Source organism: Equus caballus, chromosome 6, assembly GCF_041296265.1.
Source record: "Equus caballus isolate H_3958 breed thoroughbred chromosome 6, TB-T2T, whole genome shotgun sequence".
NCBI classification, from domain to species: Eukaryota; Metazoa; Chordata; class Mammalia; order Perissodactyla; family Equidae; genus Equus; species Equus caballus.
This window is the reverse complement of record NC_091689.1, coordinates 61,717,220-61,738,901: the sequence shown is the minus strand read 5'-3', so window position 1 is coordinate 61,738,901 and position 21,682 is coordinate 61,717,220. Positions and strand designations below refer to the sequence as shown.

General features: G+C 33.4%; 1 protein-coding gene across 1 annotated transcript in view; it reads right to left on the bottom strand.

Annotated features, from left to right (window-relative positions):
• ETNK1 (ethanolamine kinase 1) overlaps nucleotides 1-21,682 on the bottom strand; it is a 74,195-nt gene that overhangs the window by 7,032 nt on the left and 45,481 nt on the right. Inside the window, exons 4-6 of the mRNA XM_023643241.2 lie at nucleotides 18,396-18,538; nucleotides 9,310-9,393; nucleotides 7,401-7,561 (exon numbers count right to left, since the gene is read on the bottom strand). Coding sequence (XP_023499009.2) covers nucleotides 7,401-7,561; nucleotides 9,310-9,393; nucleotides 18,396-18,538 — 388 coding nt within the window. The remainder of the gene's footprint in view (nucleotides 1-7,400; nucleotides 7,562-9,309; nucleotides 9,394-18,395; nucleotides 18,539-21,682) is intronic.

Sequence of the window (21,682 nt, the reverse complement as noted above, 5' to 3'; positions counted from 1 at the left end):
AATTTTTAATTTGAATTATGAGTTGTAGGTGTTCAAGTTCAGGCTCTGTCAATAACTCCCTTTGTAAACTTTAATAAGTCACTAATTTTTAGTGTCAGAATTATCACTTAAAAGATGAGAATATTAACCATTTTGTATTCCACACAGGATTAGTTTAAAGATTAATGGAAACTATATATGTAAAAAAACCTTTTACCCTCTAAAGATCTCTATTTAAAAAGTATGTTGCTGGAGCCGGCCCCATGGCCGAGCGGTTAAGTTCACACACTCTGCTTTGGCAGCCCAGGGTTTCCCCGGTTCGAATCCTGGGCGCACACATGGCACCACTCATCAGACCATGTTGAGGCGGCATCCCATACGCCACAACTAGAAGGACCCACAACTAAAAATATACAACTATGTACTGGGGGGCTTTGGGGAGAAAAAGGAAAAATAAAATCTTTAAAAAGTACGTTGCTGCAAAAATCTCTATTTAAAAAATACTATTGCACTTTGTTTTTATGTTCCTCAAAAAATATCACTAGCAGGATATAAAACTTTCATCAAATGCAGGTACAGAAAACAAACAATGTAGTAAAGAGTAAACAGCTCAAGTCACATGCACATGAAGCCTAATGGTTAAAAAAAAAAAAGGCTGGGCTCTAGAGTCAAACTGGAAACATTACTCGCTGTGTGGCTTTGAGCAACTCAATTAACCCCTCTGTACATTTGTTTCCTCATCTGTAAAATGCAGGTATCTTACTATGATTTATAATAAGAAATAATATTTGGTCTTCATGCACTGTTCCTGGCTTACAGCTCCCAAAATCCTTGGAATTTCCTAAGCATAAGAGCAACGGGAGAACCTTTTGTTAAAATATTGGTCTTTTGTTATGGGTTCTTGAAATAGCTGCAGAGCCATAAAAGTGAAAGGAGTGTCTTGTTATTCATAACAACCTGCATTTATGTTAATGAGGTGACTTTTGGAAAGCACCTAAGGATGAGGGCTGGTTGCCAGGGGAACCAATCTAGTGATTAGAGGGTTGAACTTTCAGTCCCACCACTTGCTGACTTCCGGGGAGCGGGGAGTGGCTGGAGATCTAGTTAAAGCATCAACGGGCAACGATTTAATCAATCTTGCCTATGTAATGAGACCTCTGTAAAAAATCAAAAGGAGGGCATTTGGAGAGCTTTCAGGTTGGTGAACCAGAACACACTCACATGGTGGGAGGGTGACACACCCTAAACTCCATGCGAACAGAAGTTGCTGCACTCAGGACCCTTCAGGGCCCTTAGGAACCTATTATTATATGAAATTAGAATGATAAAGATTTTCAAAAATGGTCTTCTTTCTAAGGAAGTATCTCAGGTATTGTGAACCGAATTATGAGATGAGATGCGTTCCTTACTTTGAAAGTCTAAATCAGTGGTTCTCAAAGTGGTCCATGAACCCATGGGAGGTTCCTGAGGCCCAAAACTATTTCTATAATATTACTAGTATGTTTCTTGCCTTTTTGACTATTTTAAAATTTGCAGTGATGGTTCAAAAGCAATGGTGGGTGAAGCCACTGATACCTTAAGATTAAGTCAAGGGAGAGCACCAAACGGTATTAGTATAGTAGCCTTATTCTTCATCACGACACACTCACAATAAAAAGCCAGTCAGACTGAAGAATGTCCTTTATGAAGCCATTAAAACTTATTAATTTTATTAAATTTCTACCTTTGAGTACATGTTATTCTAATATTCTCTGGGATGACATAGAAAGTACACATAAAGTCATGCGCGCTTGGCGAGCTGAGGAGTAGAAAGAAAGATTTCTTGGACTCGAAAGGTCTGATAGTAATACTTTTTTATTCAGAGACTAGGATGGGGACAGGACCCACGGGCAGTGAAGAGTTTCAGCATGGGGACAGGACCCACGGGCAGTGAAGAGCTGCAATGAGTTGAGGGCAGGGCTAAATTTATTAAGGCAGAGGTATGTGAGTTATTTCCTTACAAGACAGAGGAAAGATGAAAAAAACTTAAAATGTTATCAGTGTAGGTGGGATCTGGTTATTGGGTGGTCCTATAACTTTGCATAGGAATCAGGTCAGATCACCTCAGGACGTCCTATGCCTCCAGAGGATGATATAGATGGGAATGTAGGGCAGGATGCCTTGGGCTTCTCTCCCTGGGGCAGCCTTGACCCTCATCATAAAGCATGTCTGCTGCATACCCAAAGCACAAAGGCTGTCTCAAGGACACACAACTGAGTTCTGAGTGAACTTGCACATTTTTAACGGAACACCATTTTTACTTGAAAGAACAAGTGATAGCTCTAGAGTTCTTAGACTTGGGTATTTGGCAGACATTTCTCAAACATGAAAAAGAAACCTGTCATTTCAACGAAAATAACTGACAGAATTTGTTGCCAGTGATAGACCTTGACTATTCAACCTAAAATTAGAACTTTGGAAAATTTTTATTTGACTCTGTGAGCTTACCAGCTTCTCAACACAATACTTAAAATTTTTCTGATGACACTTCTGGTGATAGTATTGAATTTTTTTGATATATAATGAAATGTACAACATTTAGAATATCCATACAACTCAATGAATCAATATTTTCCAAATAACTAATGAATGATGTTAAAATTTAAAAATCACACCCTGGTACAAGAGCCAAAGTACAAGACAAACCAATAGACTTTAATGTAATAAAGTACAAAAAGTTAATTAATGTGGTCAGATTGCACACTGCAACTAGCCTTTAAGAAACTATCACTTGTTGAGTTTTGATGAAGTATCAAAAAATATCCACAACTATCTGAAAAGACAAAATACTCCTCGCTTTTCCAACAACATATGCGTGTGAAACAGGACTTTCTCCATATACTTCAATGAAAACAATATGTATTTCAACAGATGAAATGCAGAAGAAGATATGAGAATCCAGCTTTTATTAAGCCAGCCATTACAGAGATTTGCAAAAGTATAAAATAATGCCATTCTTCTCACTAAATTGTTTTTTGTTTTTGAAAACTACTATTTCTCATTAAAAAAATGCTGTTAATGTTAACATGAGTTTACTATTTTTTAAAATAGGTATTTAATAAGTATTTTGAATTTGTTTTAATTTCCAATATGGTAAATACTGATAACCTACATAAACAAAAGCTCGCAGAGGTCTTCAAAAAAATTTTTAAGTATAAAGGGGAGTCCTGAGACCAAAAAGTTTGAGAACCAGTAGTCTAAATCACATCGGCATATTTTAAGTGATATAAAAAATCATCTGTGGATGGTATCTTAATCTCTTCCTATTCGGTTGGTTCTGTAGCGGAAAACACTGAAATCAGAAGACATTCTATACCTAAAAGTAATCATCAAACCAGCTCTTCCCACTGTTTCTAGCAGTGCTGGTAACTGTATTTCTCAATCAATTTTTATTCATATAGTAATATAAAATAACTAGATGATTCTATACTAGAGAAGCATTATACATACAACTTCAGAAAAATCTCATTTTGGTACGTATCACCTTTTACAGGGTGAAAAATAAACAATTTATATATAACATTAGACTCTTAAATGGATGAAAAGGCAATGTAGGAAATAGCTCATTCATCATTTGCAGTCCCAAAATTGGCAAAGAGAGAATGCTTTAGTCCAAATAAAATAATATTCTGTGATTTACTTATACTATTTCTCTCAGATTTGTAAGATTAATAGAGAGACTTCTAAAGGGTATTTTAATTTCTAGGCTGCCCACCTCTGTTGCAAAGAAAAATTCAAAGCTAAATAACTAAGATGAATCCTCAAACTGTTTTTTGAAAAACCCCTATATAACCCCAATATTTACTTAGAAAGAATCTGAAGTCCATAAACAATGTGTCTAAAAATTCCTCAAAGCTTAAAAAACCCATATGTATACTCTATTTGGTTTTATAATGCAAATACCTACTTTTGTTTGCCATGTCCTCAACATTAATTATAGTAAACAATCAATAACAAGTGAAGTCTTTTAACATTTAGACATCTGAACATGCCCTGAGAAATTAACACTTACCAACAATTTATTTAAAAATATCTATACTCTAATCTTATTCAAACCTCTTTTTTCCTCCCTTGAAACATCACAGAGTGTGCAGAAAACAAGATGACTCTGCCAGAGCAGAAGTCAGAAGTGAGAAATAAGACAGAATTTGTAGATATTATCATTTGGATATCATTCTGCAGGTCACGGGGGAGCCATAAAGTAGGAAAGTGACACAATCAGATTCATGAATTAGATTCTAGTTATTAGAAAGATCATTTTTAAATGTACAGGATGAATCACAGACAGAAAAAACCCAGAGGTAAAGAGACCAGTAAAGGCTAATGCAGGTGAGAGATTAAGGCCTTAATCAAAGGTTATACAATTAAAGGAGAAAGGGTTGAAACTAAAAGAACTTTAGAAAACAAGAATAATAGAAGTTGGAAATTAAAAAACAAGTAAGAATAGAGAAGAGGAACACATGAAAGAAAATTCCTTCTTTCCTGGTTTTCAGAATACAGCAACTGAATGCATGGTATTTTAATTAAATCAAGATAGTAGAATAAAGAATAAATAATGAGATAGAGTACCGGATGCTGGAAATAAAACTCAAGTTTGGATGTATTGTGGTCAAATACCAAGGGGACCCCCGACAGAGAGAGTCAGTACTGATCTGGAGCTCAACAATGGGAGGAAACTCAACTTGGGATCATTAACAGAAAAGGCAATGAAAGCTATAGGACTACATCACCCAATTGAAGTATATAAAGTGAATGGATTGGGGGAGAGCCCATCATCAGAACACTAGGGAACACTAACATGTAAGAGGGTTAGGGGAAGAGGAGGAAAAAAGTAGCCAGAGAAGGAGACTGAGCAGGAAGGCACAAAAGAGGAGAACCAAGGATGACTGGTGTAACAAGTTAATGAAAGAGAAAATTCTAAGAACCAGTGGTAAATACTGTCAAATGCTACAGACAGATCAAGTAACATAAAGACTGAAAACTTTAAACTGGACTTAGCAATTATGTCATTACTGGTAACCATGATCTGAATCATTTTTTTTAGACTAGTGAGGGAGAAGAAAGACTGCAGTAGTCTGAGGCGTGCAGGAAAGATGATAAAGGAGTAAGACTGGGTTTGCTTTTATTTTGCCCTGCCTTCCCAAATATTTACTCATTCAAACACTTGAGACTATGACAGTCATTTACTTAATGATTGGCGGAATGAAATTAAGAGTTGATAAGAAAATTAGGTAAACTTGCTAGCTTAAAAAGAAGCTACAAAAACAGCCTTTAAAAAGAAAGGAAGATACATCAAAAGGAGAGTTAGTAATCTTCTTAGTGAGAGGGACTGGTGAAGCCAAGTGTGAGGCAGCTAAGTTCTGCTATATTCTTTCTGTTCTGAAGACAGCAATAGAGGCCCTGATGCAAGAAAATAACCCACCCCAGAAGAGAAAGATCAAGAATAGAAAGGGCAAGAAAAGCACATCACAGAGAATCAGCAGAATTTAGATAAAAGAAGAGGAATTCAAACCAAAACTGACTTAATAAATGGTTTTCAAAGGTTTCTTACTGAGGCAGAACTGAGAATTGGTATTAGAATCTCAGAATATAATAAACTATGTAATGCTTCTGTGAAAACTAAGAATATGTAAATTCTGAGTACATACTAAATGAGGAATAAATATTATTAAAAAGGTATTGAAGTTTTATGTCTCTATCAATCCCTTTATCCTTTTCTATAAGACTTTCTACTGAACATGTGACATCTCATAAATATGTTTGGTGTACATTTCATGGATAAATTCTTCTTTTAAAAAATTAGGTTAAATATCTTTTTTTAAAAAATCAGGTTAAGTAAGTTTCCTTCCAATTCTAATTTGCTAAGAGTTTTAAATAGGGATGGGTGTTAAATTTCATCTAAATAAGGTTATTTTGTACATTTCATTTGCCCTTCTAAATTATAAGCACTTCGAAAGAATGCACCGTTTCATTCCTTTTTTAAGGTTCCAATCTACCTGACCCAGAGTAATAATAAGTACTTGAATATCTGATTAATGACTGTTTATAATCAACTTGGCTGTCAAACCAGAAGTAACTGTACTTTTCAATACCACACATATATACAATCACAGTATCCAACAAAGGTGCTCAACATCATCAAGTTTACAAGGGAACCCAAGTTAACTCTCTAACAGTAAACAATGGAATTGTTGACTAAGAATTTATAAGCAATGTGGACTTTATGTGGAACTTAATAAAACTCAATGCCTTAGGAATAATTTAATTTCTTTAAATGGGTACATGAAAAATATACAAATTATATCAACAATATTTCTCATGCTAATACAGAAATTGCCTAAATAGAAGTATTAAGATGATTCTGAAGTTTATTAAATGACCTTGTGAGAAAGCAAGCCCTACTTTCTCTACTTTAAGATCATGCTTAAATAGAATAAAGAGAAACAGCAAGTATCCTAGGACCAGCTGGAAAGTACACTATTAATTTAATCAAGAGTTCTGCTGAAAATAGGTATCAGAATAGCAGGTAAAGTCACATTTCAGCACACCCTCTTACTTGAGATGTAGTCTGAATGACTCTGGGGGAAATGCTGCTCTTAAGACTATGGAAACAGTACACCCGTGAGCCACCAATAGAGTCTATTTGTAAAGACTACATTACAAATATTCCCCATGTCAACTACACAGAATTATATTAAAACTAAAAAGAAGCAGCTAAAGTAACTGCAACCTAGTATTCAACTGTCTAACAACTTACCTGAAAGCTCATTCTAACACATCATGTCATTCTCAAAAAATCACTTAAATGACATAATCTTTTAAAAATAAACACATTTAGAGTAAAGAAAAGTAAGTCTTGAAAATAATAAGATTAAAGCATTAAAACATCAAAGAAACTGGAAATAACTGCTCATCAAAGGTCAATAAGACAAACATAATTCTACTGGTTCTTCAAATCTACTTTTATCATGTTAACACTATCATGTGATGATTCAATGCTATTGTGGAAAACCTCATTTCCCATAATCTGTCCTTGACTGTACATTTTTCATAATGTAAAGAAAGAGAATAGATATAAAAAACTGCTTCACACATTAATCTTAACTCTAACTAGAACCACTCATTAAACAAATAATTACTGAGCATTTACCATGTGGCCAGGCACTGTTGTTCAAGGGGTTGGGGATATAGTCAGGAATGAAACAGAATCTTTGTCCTCAAAAGCATTACAATGGGGGAATTGTAAACAATCATGTTTTGTCATTATTTTGAACAAAAATTCACAAAACTCAAAATGAGTTGTTTTATAAGATGAGGAAAATTTTAAAAGCTTTATGAATTATAGTAAGAATTTTTCATTCACTGTTTACATTTAAACTTACCAATGCAAACTGATTGACCTGAATGAAGAGTATTTCTACCTCTTTTTCAGTAACTTCGGTCCCAAAGCCCTTATATTCTTTGTAGGCTTCAAGGTAAGAGCGCAGCCACTGGCCCTGTAGTTCTCTATCTGGATAAAGACTATAGTCTACATCACTCACACCTATAGTGGAAAAAAAGTAACATTGAAGATTTCAAAAGCACATTTTCTTCTGCATACTTTAATAATCCTTACGATGTACACATTTCTTTCAGAAAAAAATTACAAAATGTATCCATTTTTGGCTGAAATACCAGATATTAAGTAAATAAAATTCATTAAAATAATAAACCAAATAATCATAATGTATTCCAATTTGAATTCTAATGCACAAGATAGTTGGATCATCATAATCAACTTTTCCACAAAGTGTGAAGCTTGAATCACATGCATCAGAAGCCACAAATCTTCATTTTAATACGTACCGTCAGGAAAGCTTATGCACACTAATATTGAGAGCATTTCCTAAAACTGTAGCTCCAAAGCTTTTCTGACCATTATTCATGGGATAAGGAATACATTTTATATTGAAACCTAAACACACACCTGATATTAAGTTTCACAAAACACTATTTACCCTGCACATTCCAACTATGATATTTTCTGTCTTTTCTTTTCCATTCCTTACTTTAAAATAACTACCCTAAAAATTTGATTTCATGATCTGCAGTTTGAAAAATACTAACCTAGAAGATAAAGTTCATACTATTTTGCCTAGCATTCAAGGTTCTTCATAAGTCAGTCCCAACTTATTTCTCTAATCTTACAACCCTCTATTCTCCTTCATGAATTTTATATCCTACAAAAATAAGCATACTCACCTTGAAGTTTTCTTCCTCCTTTCTGCAGTGCTCACCTTTCTCTTCTATCTGCACATCCAAATTCTACCTTTCAAGTTTTAACTCAATTTTTCTACACAAAATCATATGAAGATCAATGGAGTTTCCTCTTTCACATCCGCAGCAGTGACTACCCCTATTACTAACACAGCGATATCTCATTATACATACTGCTGCTTTCCCCTCCTATAGATATATGAAAATAGGTACACATATATGTGGGGATATGGCATGTATATAATAAGCTGGGTGGAGGGAAATCACTGATAACATGTAAACTAAAACTTTTCCTCAGCTTTTTCCCCAGTCTGGAAACCTAAAGTATATGGAAAACACATGAATGCATGAATTTATACAAATACAAATTCAGCAATGAAAAATTCCTACTAGGTGTGAACCATCCAGAAGAATTTCCCACTCTTTAGTTTTAAAGCATTTCATGTTTCCAAATATAGTAACAAAATGTATTTTAAATTAATTCCACTTACATAAAAAAAAACAAAACTTTTATACTTAGTGATAACAGATTTTCAGGGGTAAAAATGACCTGCTTTTTAATTATTCATAGCCAAAGACAAAAAAAAAATTCTTGAGCTTTTTTAGTTAACTGACATTCCAAAAGCCCAAGTACACAATGGAAATAGCAAAGGCTTTTAAATGATAAAAAACTGGTTTCAAATCTTAATTCTCTGTATTTTACTGTGATCTTGGTGAGTTACTTTCCTCATCCGTAAACTGAGAATATTAACTAACTTACAGGATTGTTGTGAGAAAAAAAATGAGATGAGATGAGATTTATGAAGCACCTTACACTATGTCAGGTCTTAATAAAAGTCACAATCACCATTCTTCTCTTATTTTCCTTAAGAGGTCATCTCCTCTTTCCTCCAAAAATAAAGAAAAAAAGGTCAAGAAGTAGTTAAAAAATGTTGCTCCTGCCCCTTAGCTGATCTTCAAGTAAGAAAAAAAGATTCTGAAAGTATCATTTCAAAGTTACATATGCTACTCCATAAGTTAAACCCTGGATTTTACCTGCAAATTCATTGAAATGATTTCCAATATCATATGCCAGGTAGTTGTATCCAGAATATTCATAATCAATGAACTGTACATCACCTATGTGAGACACAAAAACAAAGACATAAGAAATCACATGTAAGATTAGAAAACCCCTATGCTATTTGTAATTAAATAGCTGCCAATACTTTGTCTCATTGTACGTGCTTGATTACATGCACTTCTGAGACAGTACAGGGTAAGGCTGTGAATTTTATGGCAATGAGCTTTACAAAATTCAAATTACGTATCTTGGTCAACAGCTTCTTTGTGAACATTAATGTCCACTATATTAAAGAAAGTCAAAACACAGTCATTCTCCAAGTTCAAATAAAAGCAAAATATATCTTTCACCACACGGGGGCATCAGTTACTTAAAAATTCAAGTTTAATTAGAAATGAAAATTCATCTTTGGAAACTGTTAATAACCTATGCAACTTCAACAAAAATTAATCCATGATACTCCAACAGTGAATTGACAAAATAATCTATATGTGGAAGTCAAATATAAACTTCGAAAGACTTGAATTCTGTAAACCCTACAGTTATGCTGTAACAACACTTGCTGATCAACTTAACACTATCTCTAATTTTAGAAATAAGTTGCTATCAAACTCTTACATTTTCCTGGATTGCTACATACCTAAGGTTTCCAAGAGCATACCTGAGCAGTCTTAAGGTGGTTGTTTTATCATTTAAAAAGAGCAAAAGTATAGTTGTTTTTAAATGTTCTCTAATTTGAGAAATTTTTACATAAGCTAAATAGGTTCCTATTCTAAATTAATGCCAAATATTTTTATGCACATTTCATTACAATTTTCCAAAGACACTCCTGTTCCGCCTGCTCAACATACTACTGCTAAGGAACTCCTTCTGTTTGAGTACTGAGATCACAGAGTTTGGCTCAACAAAGATTTAGGTCCTATTTTTTAAAAGAGAGACAAGAGAAAAAATTAAAAAGAGATAGAGACGTTAAAAAAAAATCAAAATGGGTCACTGTCTACACCAGGGATCACAAACTCAAAGGCTTAAACAGGGACAAACAGTTAAAATGGACAGATGAACAGAGATGGCTGTGCAAATAGTTTCTAAGCTGCTTATATTGAGAAAATGCATAGCATATGCCTAGTTGCATTGTCTTTTAAACCATCAAGCTGAGGTATCAAAACAAACTCCTGGTCTACACACTTTGGCATTTCCCAAATAAAGGAGCTTCTGTACTATAAGGTGTTGACACAGATCTATATGTTTAACTTGGGGATGTATGTTGATCACATTCAAACTCAGAAAAACAGAATTATATGACAAAAAAATGTCATGGCAAATGGAATATTTTACATAAAAGCAAAAAATTTTTTAATGTAATTGTTAATAATTCTAAACTTGTATAAATAATAGCCAAGTCTAGAGTAAAATAAGCAAGAATCATCAAAGTAACAAAATCTATATGCATACTAACAAAATAAATATTAAGGTTTTAAAATGTTGCTGACTATAATAAAGCATTGCAATTCAACCACAAGTATTATATTCTTGAATTCACAAAAAAACTATCCCACACAAAGTCTTAAAGTTAACCAAATCACTTTACTAAACTGTAAAATGGGAAGACGGAATATGTTTTAACCAAATCAACTTTATAAAACTGCAGAAGGAAAGTCAGAACATCCTTTAAAATTTTTTTCTAGTTACCATTGGGAATGAAAGGGTAAAGACCATGATCACAACAAAATACTTTGTAGCCATGAAAAAAATTTCAGTTTCAAAAATTATTTAATGACCAAAAGAATTACAAATGTTATATGAAAAAAAGATACAAAATAGTAAACATGGTGATCCAAATTATTAAAATAGTGTGCCTGAAAACAGGAAAAAAACATAAAATGCATAGGGAAAAAAATAATGAATAAAACAAAACAAAACGTCTCCAGTAGTTTCATTACAGGTGATAGACAAGTGACCTTTTTTCCCTTATATTTTAATTTCTTTACAATAAACATTACTTTTAGGAGGAAAAAAATGATAGTTTAAAAAGATTAAGATGAATTCTCTAAACAAAACTGTCAATAGGTAAGACACTAAACACAACGATTTGAGAGAGACCTATCCACCAGGCCTTCAAGAAATCAGGATTCAAGAGGAATTACCAAGTTGCACAACTGAGCTAACCAAACAGTTTTAATATATCATTTTTTAAATTGCAGCTGTTGATTGTTTTACATCTTGAAGCACAAATTCTTGTAGAGCTCATATTAACTGTTACTTGCCAATAAAAATACACAGCCCAGTCCTGAAGCTTACTTTTGCCACATAAACAAAAGCTTCAATTCCAATTTTCAAAATTATATTTAGAATTTGGCAAATATAGTTAAAATGGCAGGTAAAACATGCCTGCTTGTAAAGTAAATACAATTTAAATAAAGCATAGATCAGTTTAACAAAAGTTAAAATCTGTTTCAGTATGAAAATTTTAGCAACAACTTTTTGTAGTAGCATTAATTCATTAAAACTAGCCTTTATTTTTAAATGCTATGTTGAGTTTATAAATAATGAAATTTAAAAAATAAGAAAATGAAGCTAACAAGATACAGATGAGGCTGTTACCAGGCTCCGTGCATGTGAACAAGTGATGCGATAAACCTCCAGTCAGTGCGTTTAAGAAGCACGGGGTGCGCCGCCACATGGCAGCAACAATGGCATACCTAATCTGTAGCAGATGAAGAAAATTTGGCAAACTCACATTTTACAAGACACAAAGCTTAAAAGGAAAAAAATTGTTTTTAAAAATCTCCATTAACTATTCTTTTTCAAACTACTGCAAACAAAGTGGAACTCAACCTTAAATTTAATCTTCTGCAACAAAGTAAAATTAAAGAGGCCTGCTTCCTTTATTTTGGGTGCCAGAAAAATCAAATTACTGGAAAATGCATTCCTACCAATAGGAAGCACACTGAAATTTTTTTCTTCTACAAATTTAGCTTTTGATTTCTAAAACCACTAATTATTTAGAGAAACATCCACATCACTATTAGTAACTAATAGTTCATATGACATGACTATCTTGTTAATGCTTTAAGATGTGAATTTTTAACTGGGGTTTCATAGATGAAAAGAAAATGAAAATATTCTCCAAAATTTTACACAAAATTCTATGTGTATGTGTATTTTCTGAGGGGTTTTTCAATTTTCCAGATTCTCAAGGGACCCCTGACCTCTGAAAAGTAAAGCAGCACTGCTTTAATGGCTAAGACTATATTTTATTTATCTTTATGTAATTAGCACACCGACTAGTACTTAATGGGTACAGCATAAGATTCACTAAAAAATAAAACTATAATCTGTATTTTCAAAAGCTACTTTTTAATGTCATATTTATTGCAATTATATTTATCTTCATGGTAATGAAATCCAAATGCTATTGAGTTAAATTATTCAAATCCCAGTATAGCTGAAAATAGTTGAATTATTAAAGTACTTTAAAACTAAAAAAATTAGTTTATTAACTAAGGCTACATAATTCATATGATACTTTCATTTGGATTCCCTTATTTTGCTGTTGTTAAGAAGAAAAAGACAAAAATAAAAAGCAAACTAACCAATATGAGAACCTGACAATCTTTCTGACTCGCTCTACTTGCTCTGCAGCGTTAGATAAGGCAGAAAGAAAACAGAGCAAAAAAACTGATTACACTAATGTTAACAAAATGCTTTCTCTCTCATGCAGAAAAAGGGAGTCTTCTGCTCTGGGAAACTGTCCCTTCATCCCTCAGTCTGGCATCCAGTAGTACCCTGTGTACACTTTCACCTTAGCACTCATCACTCTGAATATAAATATCTGTTTGATGATCTGACTCCTCCACTATACAGCATATGGCTTCCTAGAGGGGCAGTAGGTCCCTTTCATAACACAACCCACAGAGCAATCACTAGCACACAGGAAGTATTCAAATGCTAGTGGAATAAACGGGAGACTTTTCGGAGAATGCTGAGACACATAATAACACACATGTTTAAATGTGGGGAGGGAGGATAAGCATGAAATCCTAAAGAACAAAGTGTGGCATTTCTGACATTCTTATTCAAGTATATGATTAAACATACAGCGGGACTGAATTAAGTAAAGAAAAAACACTAAACTAGTAACTATTTTAGACAGCTCTTCCTTAAGAGTTTGGGTTTTCACAGTCCATTTAAATTTTTTATTACCTGATTTAGGGATATTTTATTTCATGCTAAATAGTGATCTGGAATACAAGTTAAAACAAGGTTAAGATTATCCTTCATAAAAAACAACTCCACCCTGGAAAACACAGATTTCCAAAATATAAAAATAAATTTATATTTACTTAAATTTTAAAGTAAAACCAATAAAAAAACCTCCCCTAAGCCATTAAAACATCAATGGAACAATCTCAACCACAACAATGCCTTTTCATGAATAATTATAGAGTGGATAAGATTTAGAGTCAATCAAGTAACTAAGAATGGTGACACGCATTTTCTATATATATTGCGTAGAACTCTAAAGAAAACCTGGTTTGTTCTATAATCCCCAGAAAAGGCTTTCCTTTTCTTCCACTCATTTATATTTCCTTAAATAGCTGTAAATCAGCTTCTTGTATTTTGCTGACAGAGAAAACAATCAATGATTGCCACTAATGAAATTTTAAGTTATATAGTAGATCTTTACACGAGCTTTTACGAAGAAATGGGGGAGAGGGAGAGAAACAAAATAGTCACCAATAAACACTCTGACAGAGCATCAGGACGTGAGACAAACTCAAAAGCTTTAGCAATTACTTCTAAAATGTCAGCAAAGGATTAATTAAAATATTAGAACTGAAATCAGTTAGTCAATAAGCAATATTACAATTTGTTCTACTTAGCAAAAAATTTTTAAAATTAATTATTAATTAATTTCAAAGATGACTGATAAGACTTACAGTTCTGGAGCAAGAACCACTGCTTTTGGTTTTCTCATTACATAATAAATTCTATCATCATATCATTAAGTATTCTTTTCTTACCTTTTTAAGATGTCATCTCACTGAAGGCAAGGAATGGGTCGAAGTTTACCAACCACCTAATTCCTGGCACTGACTAACTTTTCAAAAATCTTGACAGCTACCATCAACTTCAGAAAGGAAGCTCACTCTTCTCCCATATTCCTGAGTCCTGTCAACTGACATGGTGAGAACAAGTAGAGGTAGTATTTCTTCCTGCGATGCCTACCAATTCCTGTAACATTCGCATGTGAAAGTGCCTATAAACTGCACGGAGCTCACAGTCTTCATGTTTGTGTGTTTGTGTGTGTGTGTATAAATATGCACTTATATATACAGACATTTTTAAACTTTAATCACTCAAGTTATAGTTAAGACAGAATCTGTAAGTTGCACTTAAAAACAAACTGAATTGTCATCTCATACCCATGAGGCGTAAATCTTCTAGTTATACGACATAGTTAAACTTCTGGCTTACAGTAACCATTTTCACTTTTTCAGAATCAAATACACTTTGTAAAATGCATCCTATAATCATAAAACAGGTGTTAGCAAAATACATATGCTCAGGCCAATGGCAGCCCACTGCCTGTTTTTGTAAATAAAGTTTTATTGGAACACACCCACACATATTTATTTATGTATTATCTAGCTGTTTCTGTGCTACAACTAGAGTTGAATAGTTGCAAAAGAGACTATAATATGGTACTCAAACTATCTAGCCCTTTAGAAAAAAAGTTTGTCAACCTCTATCACAGTAGAATAGCTGCCACTGAGAGCTGCTAATAGAATAAGTACGTACTCCAGTGCTATATACTCTATATGCATGATCTAAAATCTTGTCAGGAACCATCTGAACTACATATCATCTCTAAGTTACAAATAAAGCAAACTAAAGTTTTAGACTATCAACAGTATGAGCACCTCCTGAAAATCTGTTAATCATACATATTCCTAAATTCATCTATAGAAATTCTTTTTCAGTTTGTCTTGGATGGGGCCCAGAAACCTGCATTTTCCTCCAAGTACCCTAGGTGATTCTGGTGCCGATAGTCAAGGATCAAATACATTCAACAGAGAGAGAAAATGATTTGTCTAATTACCACTTAATTCCATATATGATTTAGCAGGGATTTGAACACAAGTATGCTTGATTCCAAAATCTATACTCTTTCTGACTTCTCTTGGTTCTAATTAAGCTTTAATACATCTGCTTTTAACAGTTATATGAAATTTTTAATCTAGTTACAATATTCAAAATCTAAGTTATTATAGTTGAAAAATACACGCAGAGACTGCAAGATGATCCACTATAAATTCATGAAGTTTAAAATTTGCACTTCTGAGAAACTAAGAGTCTACAACAGACTAGAGAGAGATACTGAGCTTCACGATGCAAAGGCCAGTCTTTTGGCTTTCATCTTATTATTTTTATATATCTCATAGGTGGGTTCAAAAGGGTAAAGCCCTGAGTTTAAACCACATGAAGGATTTAAAAAGTGATAACAAATCAAACACATTTGTGAATATAATATGCAGTTTATTTATTCTATGTAGGAACTATTTTAATCTCAAAAAACTTAACACTTGGCTTTTTAGATGCTACAACAAAGGAACCAGTTAAGAAGGTAAAGAACTTTGCAGTCTATATTCTCATTTTAATTACCCTCCTTGAGATGGCAGCTCTAAGTACGAACACTATGCTAGTCTCGAATATACATGTTTTGCTTATTAAATGTACTAAATTTCCAGAATTTACATTTTTTTAAGTATGAGGCATGGTATCTTCTCCTTATAACTAAAGACAAATATGTCATACAGTTGTATTACTTCAAAACCATTAGCTCCTAAGTTGAAACAAAGTAAGATAATAATAAACAGAACAAGCTTCTTGCCACACTTTTATGAGTTTTAGATTTTACCTGAACAACATTCAACCATATTTTCTTAATGCTTATGTATCAAGTAATCACATAGAAGTTGTTTTTTTTTCTTTAATGGATGCCACACAGTCCAAACTAGCCTTCCTAACGGACACTACAAAACCATTGGTAAGAAAAAATAACAGAACATCTCCATAACTAACACACAAACATAACCACAAAGACGAGAATAAATGGTACATGAGATTTCTACAAAGAAGGGCCAACTTTAAAAAATCTATCAACATAAGTTACATTTGTTGAACTGTGAAATTTATTCTTCTATGTAAGAAAGAAAAATCAGATGCAAAAAGATGATTTCGGTAACTCTTAGTAAAATAAACAAATGACAACCTTGAACTCTTAAAGCCAAACTAAAGCATAAAGATTTTATATGAAAATATGAGAACTTTTCATATCACTGATCAATAGGTTAGATAGGCAACTAGCTAAATAAAAAAGTAAATGCATTTTTAAATACATAAGACAAAGTAATCTGATTTTTTTGGTCCCTTATGTTTTAGTTTTATGTATAAGTTTGTTCTGTGAAATGAATATGCAAAAGATATAAAATAAAAATATGAAAAGTTAAAATTATATTATAAAGGAAATTTTTTAAAATTAATTTGCAGTTAAAAATAAAGCTGAGTGTCCACTTCAAAAACGTAAGATGAAGTCCCTCACTTGAAATTCTATTATATAAAATAATGTGTTATTAGGTCTTGCACTGAACTTAAAAGCTAACACATCACTTTAACGCATAATTAATACTCTTGTCTCACAAATGGCTTTGAGATTTGGTTACTAGTATATAATGGAGTACATAAATACTATGACATATATACTAGTACATATAGTAAAGGACACTGTCAACTACGTAAGGGTACACCTAAAGTTTTAAAAAAAGTTACTCCACAGAAAGATTTCAAGACATTCAAAATAAAGATGTTAGCTCAATATATTTTAGAAAATAGAATCTCTAATCCACATTAAACTATCAAATATAATAGGTACTCAAACATGGTTTTGAAAATCTGTGCTTCAGTTTACCACCCATGACAGTGTTCTTTGGTTGATTTTCTTCAACTTGAAGTCAGTAACAAATATTAACAATCTTTGCATTAGTATAGTCTCAATTTAGAATCTAATAAGGATGGCCATAAATAGTTATTTAATATAATTATGACCATTAATGAGAATTCTCTGGCTTTGGTATCTTCACAACAGCACACTTTTGATTCAAAATAATCTTCCAGCTATAATGACTATCTTCGAAATTGGTTTCCTTTATAAAACGCAATAGCTTCATAAAGTTTCAAAAGACATTTTGAATTAATACTAATCCTTCAACCCAAATTATATCTTTAAATTTCAATTTAGTATTGAAGAGCATCTATCATTTAGCAACCAAACCTCAAACCACTTTATCAAATAATATAATGCAACCAAGTGTTTCTTAAAGATGAAAACATAGAGAATTTGAATACAGCAAGATACAAACAATCCCAAAAGGCATTTCACCAAAAAGTATTACTGTCTACCTCAAAAAATGTTAAAACTATTTACCACAGCTTCTTGATTACTACTTTAGTAGAGAGAAATTTCGGCAACTACAAATAACATTTCCTCCATCTGTAACTCTCTCCTTAGCATCAAAATATCTAACAAATCATCATAATAAACAGATAATAGGAAACCAGGAGACATATTTGTTTCTAATACTGTTGTCCTTCCCAACACTGAGAAAACTTCTGTATCTATAAAGCAGTGCAATGTCAGTTGGTCTTTCATAAACCCCATTACAAGCAGGTGCATTTTCAAACCATGAATTACCAAATAGGTTTTACACATAAATTTATAAACAGTCACTTTATCATTTAAAACTCTAACAGGAATCACAAACTGTTTCTAATAAACCAATTTTAAGAAACATATTTTATACAAATAGACACAGAACATATATTCCTAGTTTAGCACAGTTATCAAGACTTTAAAATGTGAAAGAAAACTTTTAAGACATCATACATGTTTTTAATTCTTGCATTTGAATTAAACTTATTTACTGATAGAAAGATCAAAGGATCATTAAGAACATAAAGAAATCAACTTGACTTACTGCTAAGGTCAAATACCTACCTTGTTTCTCATTGTAGATTATATTCTTACACAATAGGTCATTATGGCAAAGCACAACAGGTGAGCCCAGGTTGGAAAGAATCTCCTTCATCCAAGTCATCTCCTCCTGAAGAATCTGAGGGCTTGGGACATCACTTAGGAACCTTTCAGTTTTAAAAGAAGAGTTATATCTTGTTTATATTAACGGCAACATTTTGTTTCAAGTTTGATTAAGGATTAAAATCTATTTTTAAGAAGTTCTTTCCACTTAATTACAAAGAATCCTAAATTAAAACAAGCCAATTATTCCAGGGGCTGGCCCCGTGGCCGAGTGGTTAAGTTCGGGCGCTCCGCTGCAGGCGGCCCAGTGTTTCGTTGGTTCGAATCCTGGGCGCGGACATGGCACTGCTCATCAAACCACGCTGAGGCAGCGTCCCACATGCCACAACTAGAAGGACCCACAACGAAGAATATACAACTATGTACCGGGGGGCTTTGGGGAGAAAAAGGAAAAAATAAAATCTTTAAAAAAAAAAAAAAAACAAGCCAATTATTCCAAAATTGGAATAAAGAAAAATCTTTATAATGAACTTAATGATGAATAAAAAGAAACTGAGCAACAGTTAAAATGCAGGGGAAAAACTAAAAAATCTATCACTACAAAATTGGGAGGAAAAACTATATACATAATAGCTAACATTTACTAAGCACTATACTAAATGTTTTACATTTATCTCTGTTTTATAGATGGGGACACCAAGACACAAAGAGTTTAATAAAAAGAGGTTTAAGGATATTATTTAAAGTTACAAAGACAGTCCATTAAAGAGGTAAAACATTTATTTGAAGATTACTAGTGAATGCAGTATAAATCAGCTAAATTCACCTTTTCAAAGTCATAGATATTATCTACTACTGATAAATCAACTCATTATTATATGATAATAATATAATCATTGATTGTTACACCATCATATGATAATGATATCACAGAATACTCATATTATCTATTATAGAAATTACCTCAGAGTAGTGAGACCGGGAAGGATGGGAGAAAATGCGACAAGCAGGACTAGAGATCACAGCTTTTTGTCCTACACTCTTCCACACTATTTATGACACTACATTTGTATTCATTTGATAAAAATAAAATGAAACAAAAATAGGGTGCTACCATTAATTCCTCAATAGCACCATCAGGCTTACAAAATTGCTGTTACTTTCTCTCTTCTTCCCTTAATACTTAAGCCAAGTTCTCTTCATTTTTCTCTACAGTCTCTCAAATTATGTCTTACCTTTCCATTTTACAAAACAATAAAGATTCTGTATCAGTGAATTTACTTTAATGAATTTGCCTATTCAGGTGGTTGTTACCTGTATTTTCCCCACTAGTGCATTCTTTTCTACATACATTCTTTTCTGCAAAAGCTTCAAAAAGTAACCCCTATATGCTATTTTCAAAATGGCCTAACTGTTCAAGAATCTATTTAAAAAGTACAGAGTTGAATGGAAATAGTAGGATTCAAACAATTATGAACATAATAATTACAATCATGTAGCCTTACCCATTGAAATGCTCCCCACTCAGTGGTGGAGCTCAGCCCGCAAAGAGCGGCCCCCACCTAGCACACAGTTCAGCCGAGCCGCCCACAAGCCCAGAGCCAGCCTGCACGTGAAAGAAAGCACCCCTCCCCTCACATCTAGCACACCAGCTCAGCTGGTTTGCTGCTGAGCTCAGTGGTCCTGATCCGGAGCAACGCACCAGCAGAACAGAGAGGCCCCACCTGCATGTGCATGCACAACCTCCCAAGCAGCTGCAGCCAGTACGCAAATGCAGATCAGACCTACTAGCGCAACTTCCAGAAGATGGGGTGGGATCAGAAAACACAGCTCCTGCCCCTCCTCCCCACCAGCGGTGGAAGGTGGATTCTGTAACCTGCTACTACCACAAATGCACCAGCAAAGGATCATTTCATCAAACAGCACAAAGAACTACATTAATACTTCAGAGCAGAAGGAAAATAACCAGTCTCCAGAAACCAATCCTGAACTCACAAAATTTACAATATAAATGATAGAGAAATCAAAATAGTTATCATAAAGAAACTCAGTGAGTTACAAGAAAACCCAGAAAGACAGTTCAACAAGCTCAGGAATAAAATTAATGAGTAGAAGGAACACTTCAAATTGACTGAAATACTAAAAGAAAACCAAATAGAAATTATTGATATGAAGAACACAATGAGAAAAAAAAAATCCAGAATCCATAAAACATAGAGTCGATGTTACGAAGGACAAAATTAATGATTTACAGGATAGAAATATAGAAATGCTTCAGGTGGAGGAGGAGAAAGAACTAAGATTTCTTAAAAATGAAGAAATTCTTTGGGAAATATCTGACTCAATCAGGAAAAGCAAGATAAGGATTACAGGCATTCCAGAGAGAGAAGGGAAGGAGAAAGAAGCAGAGAGCTTGGTCAAAGAAGTAACTGAGAACCTCCCAAACCTTGGGAAGAAACAGATTTACAGGTTCATGAAGACAATACAGCTCCTAAACACATCAAAGCAAACAGGCCTTCTCCAAGGCATGTAATAGTAAAGCTGGCAAAAGTCAATGACAAAGAAAAAATATTAAGGACAGCAAGGCAGAAGAAAGTAACCTACAAAGGAATGCCTATCAGGATTTCAGCAGATTTCTCAGCAGAAACCTTACAGACTAGGAGAGAGTGGAATGATATATTCAAAATACTGAGGGGCAACAATTTTCAGCCAAGAATACTCTATCCAGCAAAATTATCCTTCAGACATGATGGAGAAATAAAAGCTTTCCAAGATAAACAAAAGCTGAGGGAGTTCATCATCACTAGCCCTGCCTTACAAGAAACGTTGAAACTCCCATCTGAAACTAAAAAGCAAAGGTTTACAAAACCTTGAGCAAGGAAATAAATACACAAATAGAACCAGAAAATTGCAGCTCTATATCAGAATAGGTTAGTAAACACTTAACTATAACATAAAAGACAAAGGGAAAGAAAGCATCAAAAATAACTAGAAACACTTCAGTTCAGTCACAAACTCACAACACAGAAAAGAACAATTTGTGACAACAATAACTCAGAAGAGGAAGAGGTAACGAACGGAAACCACTTAGGCTAAAGGAGATAAGAGGCTATCAGAAAATGGACTATCTCATCTATGAGATCTTTTATACAAACCTCATAGTAACCACTAAACAAAAAATCAGAACAGAGCCACAAGCCATAAATAAAGAGAAAACTGAGAAAACCACCAAACTGAAATGGCAGTAA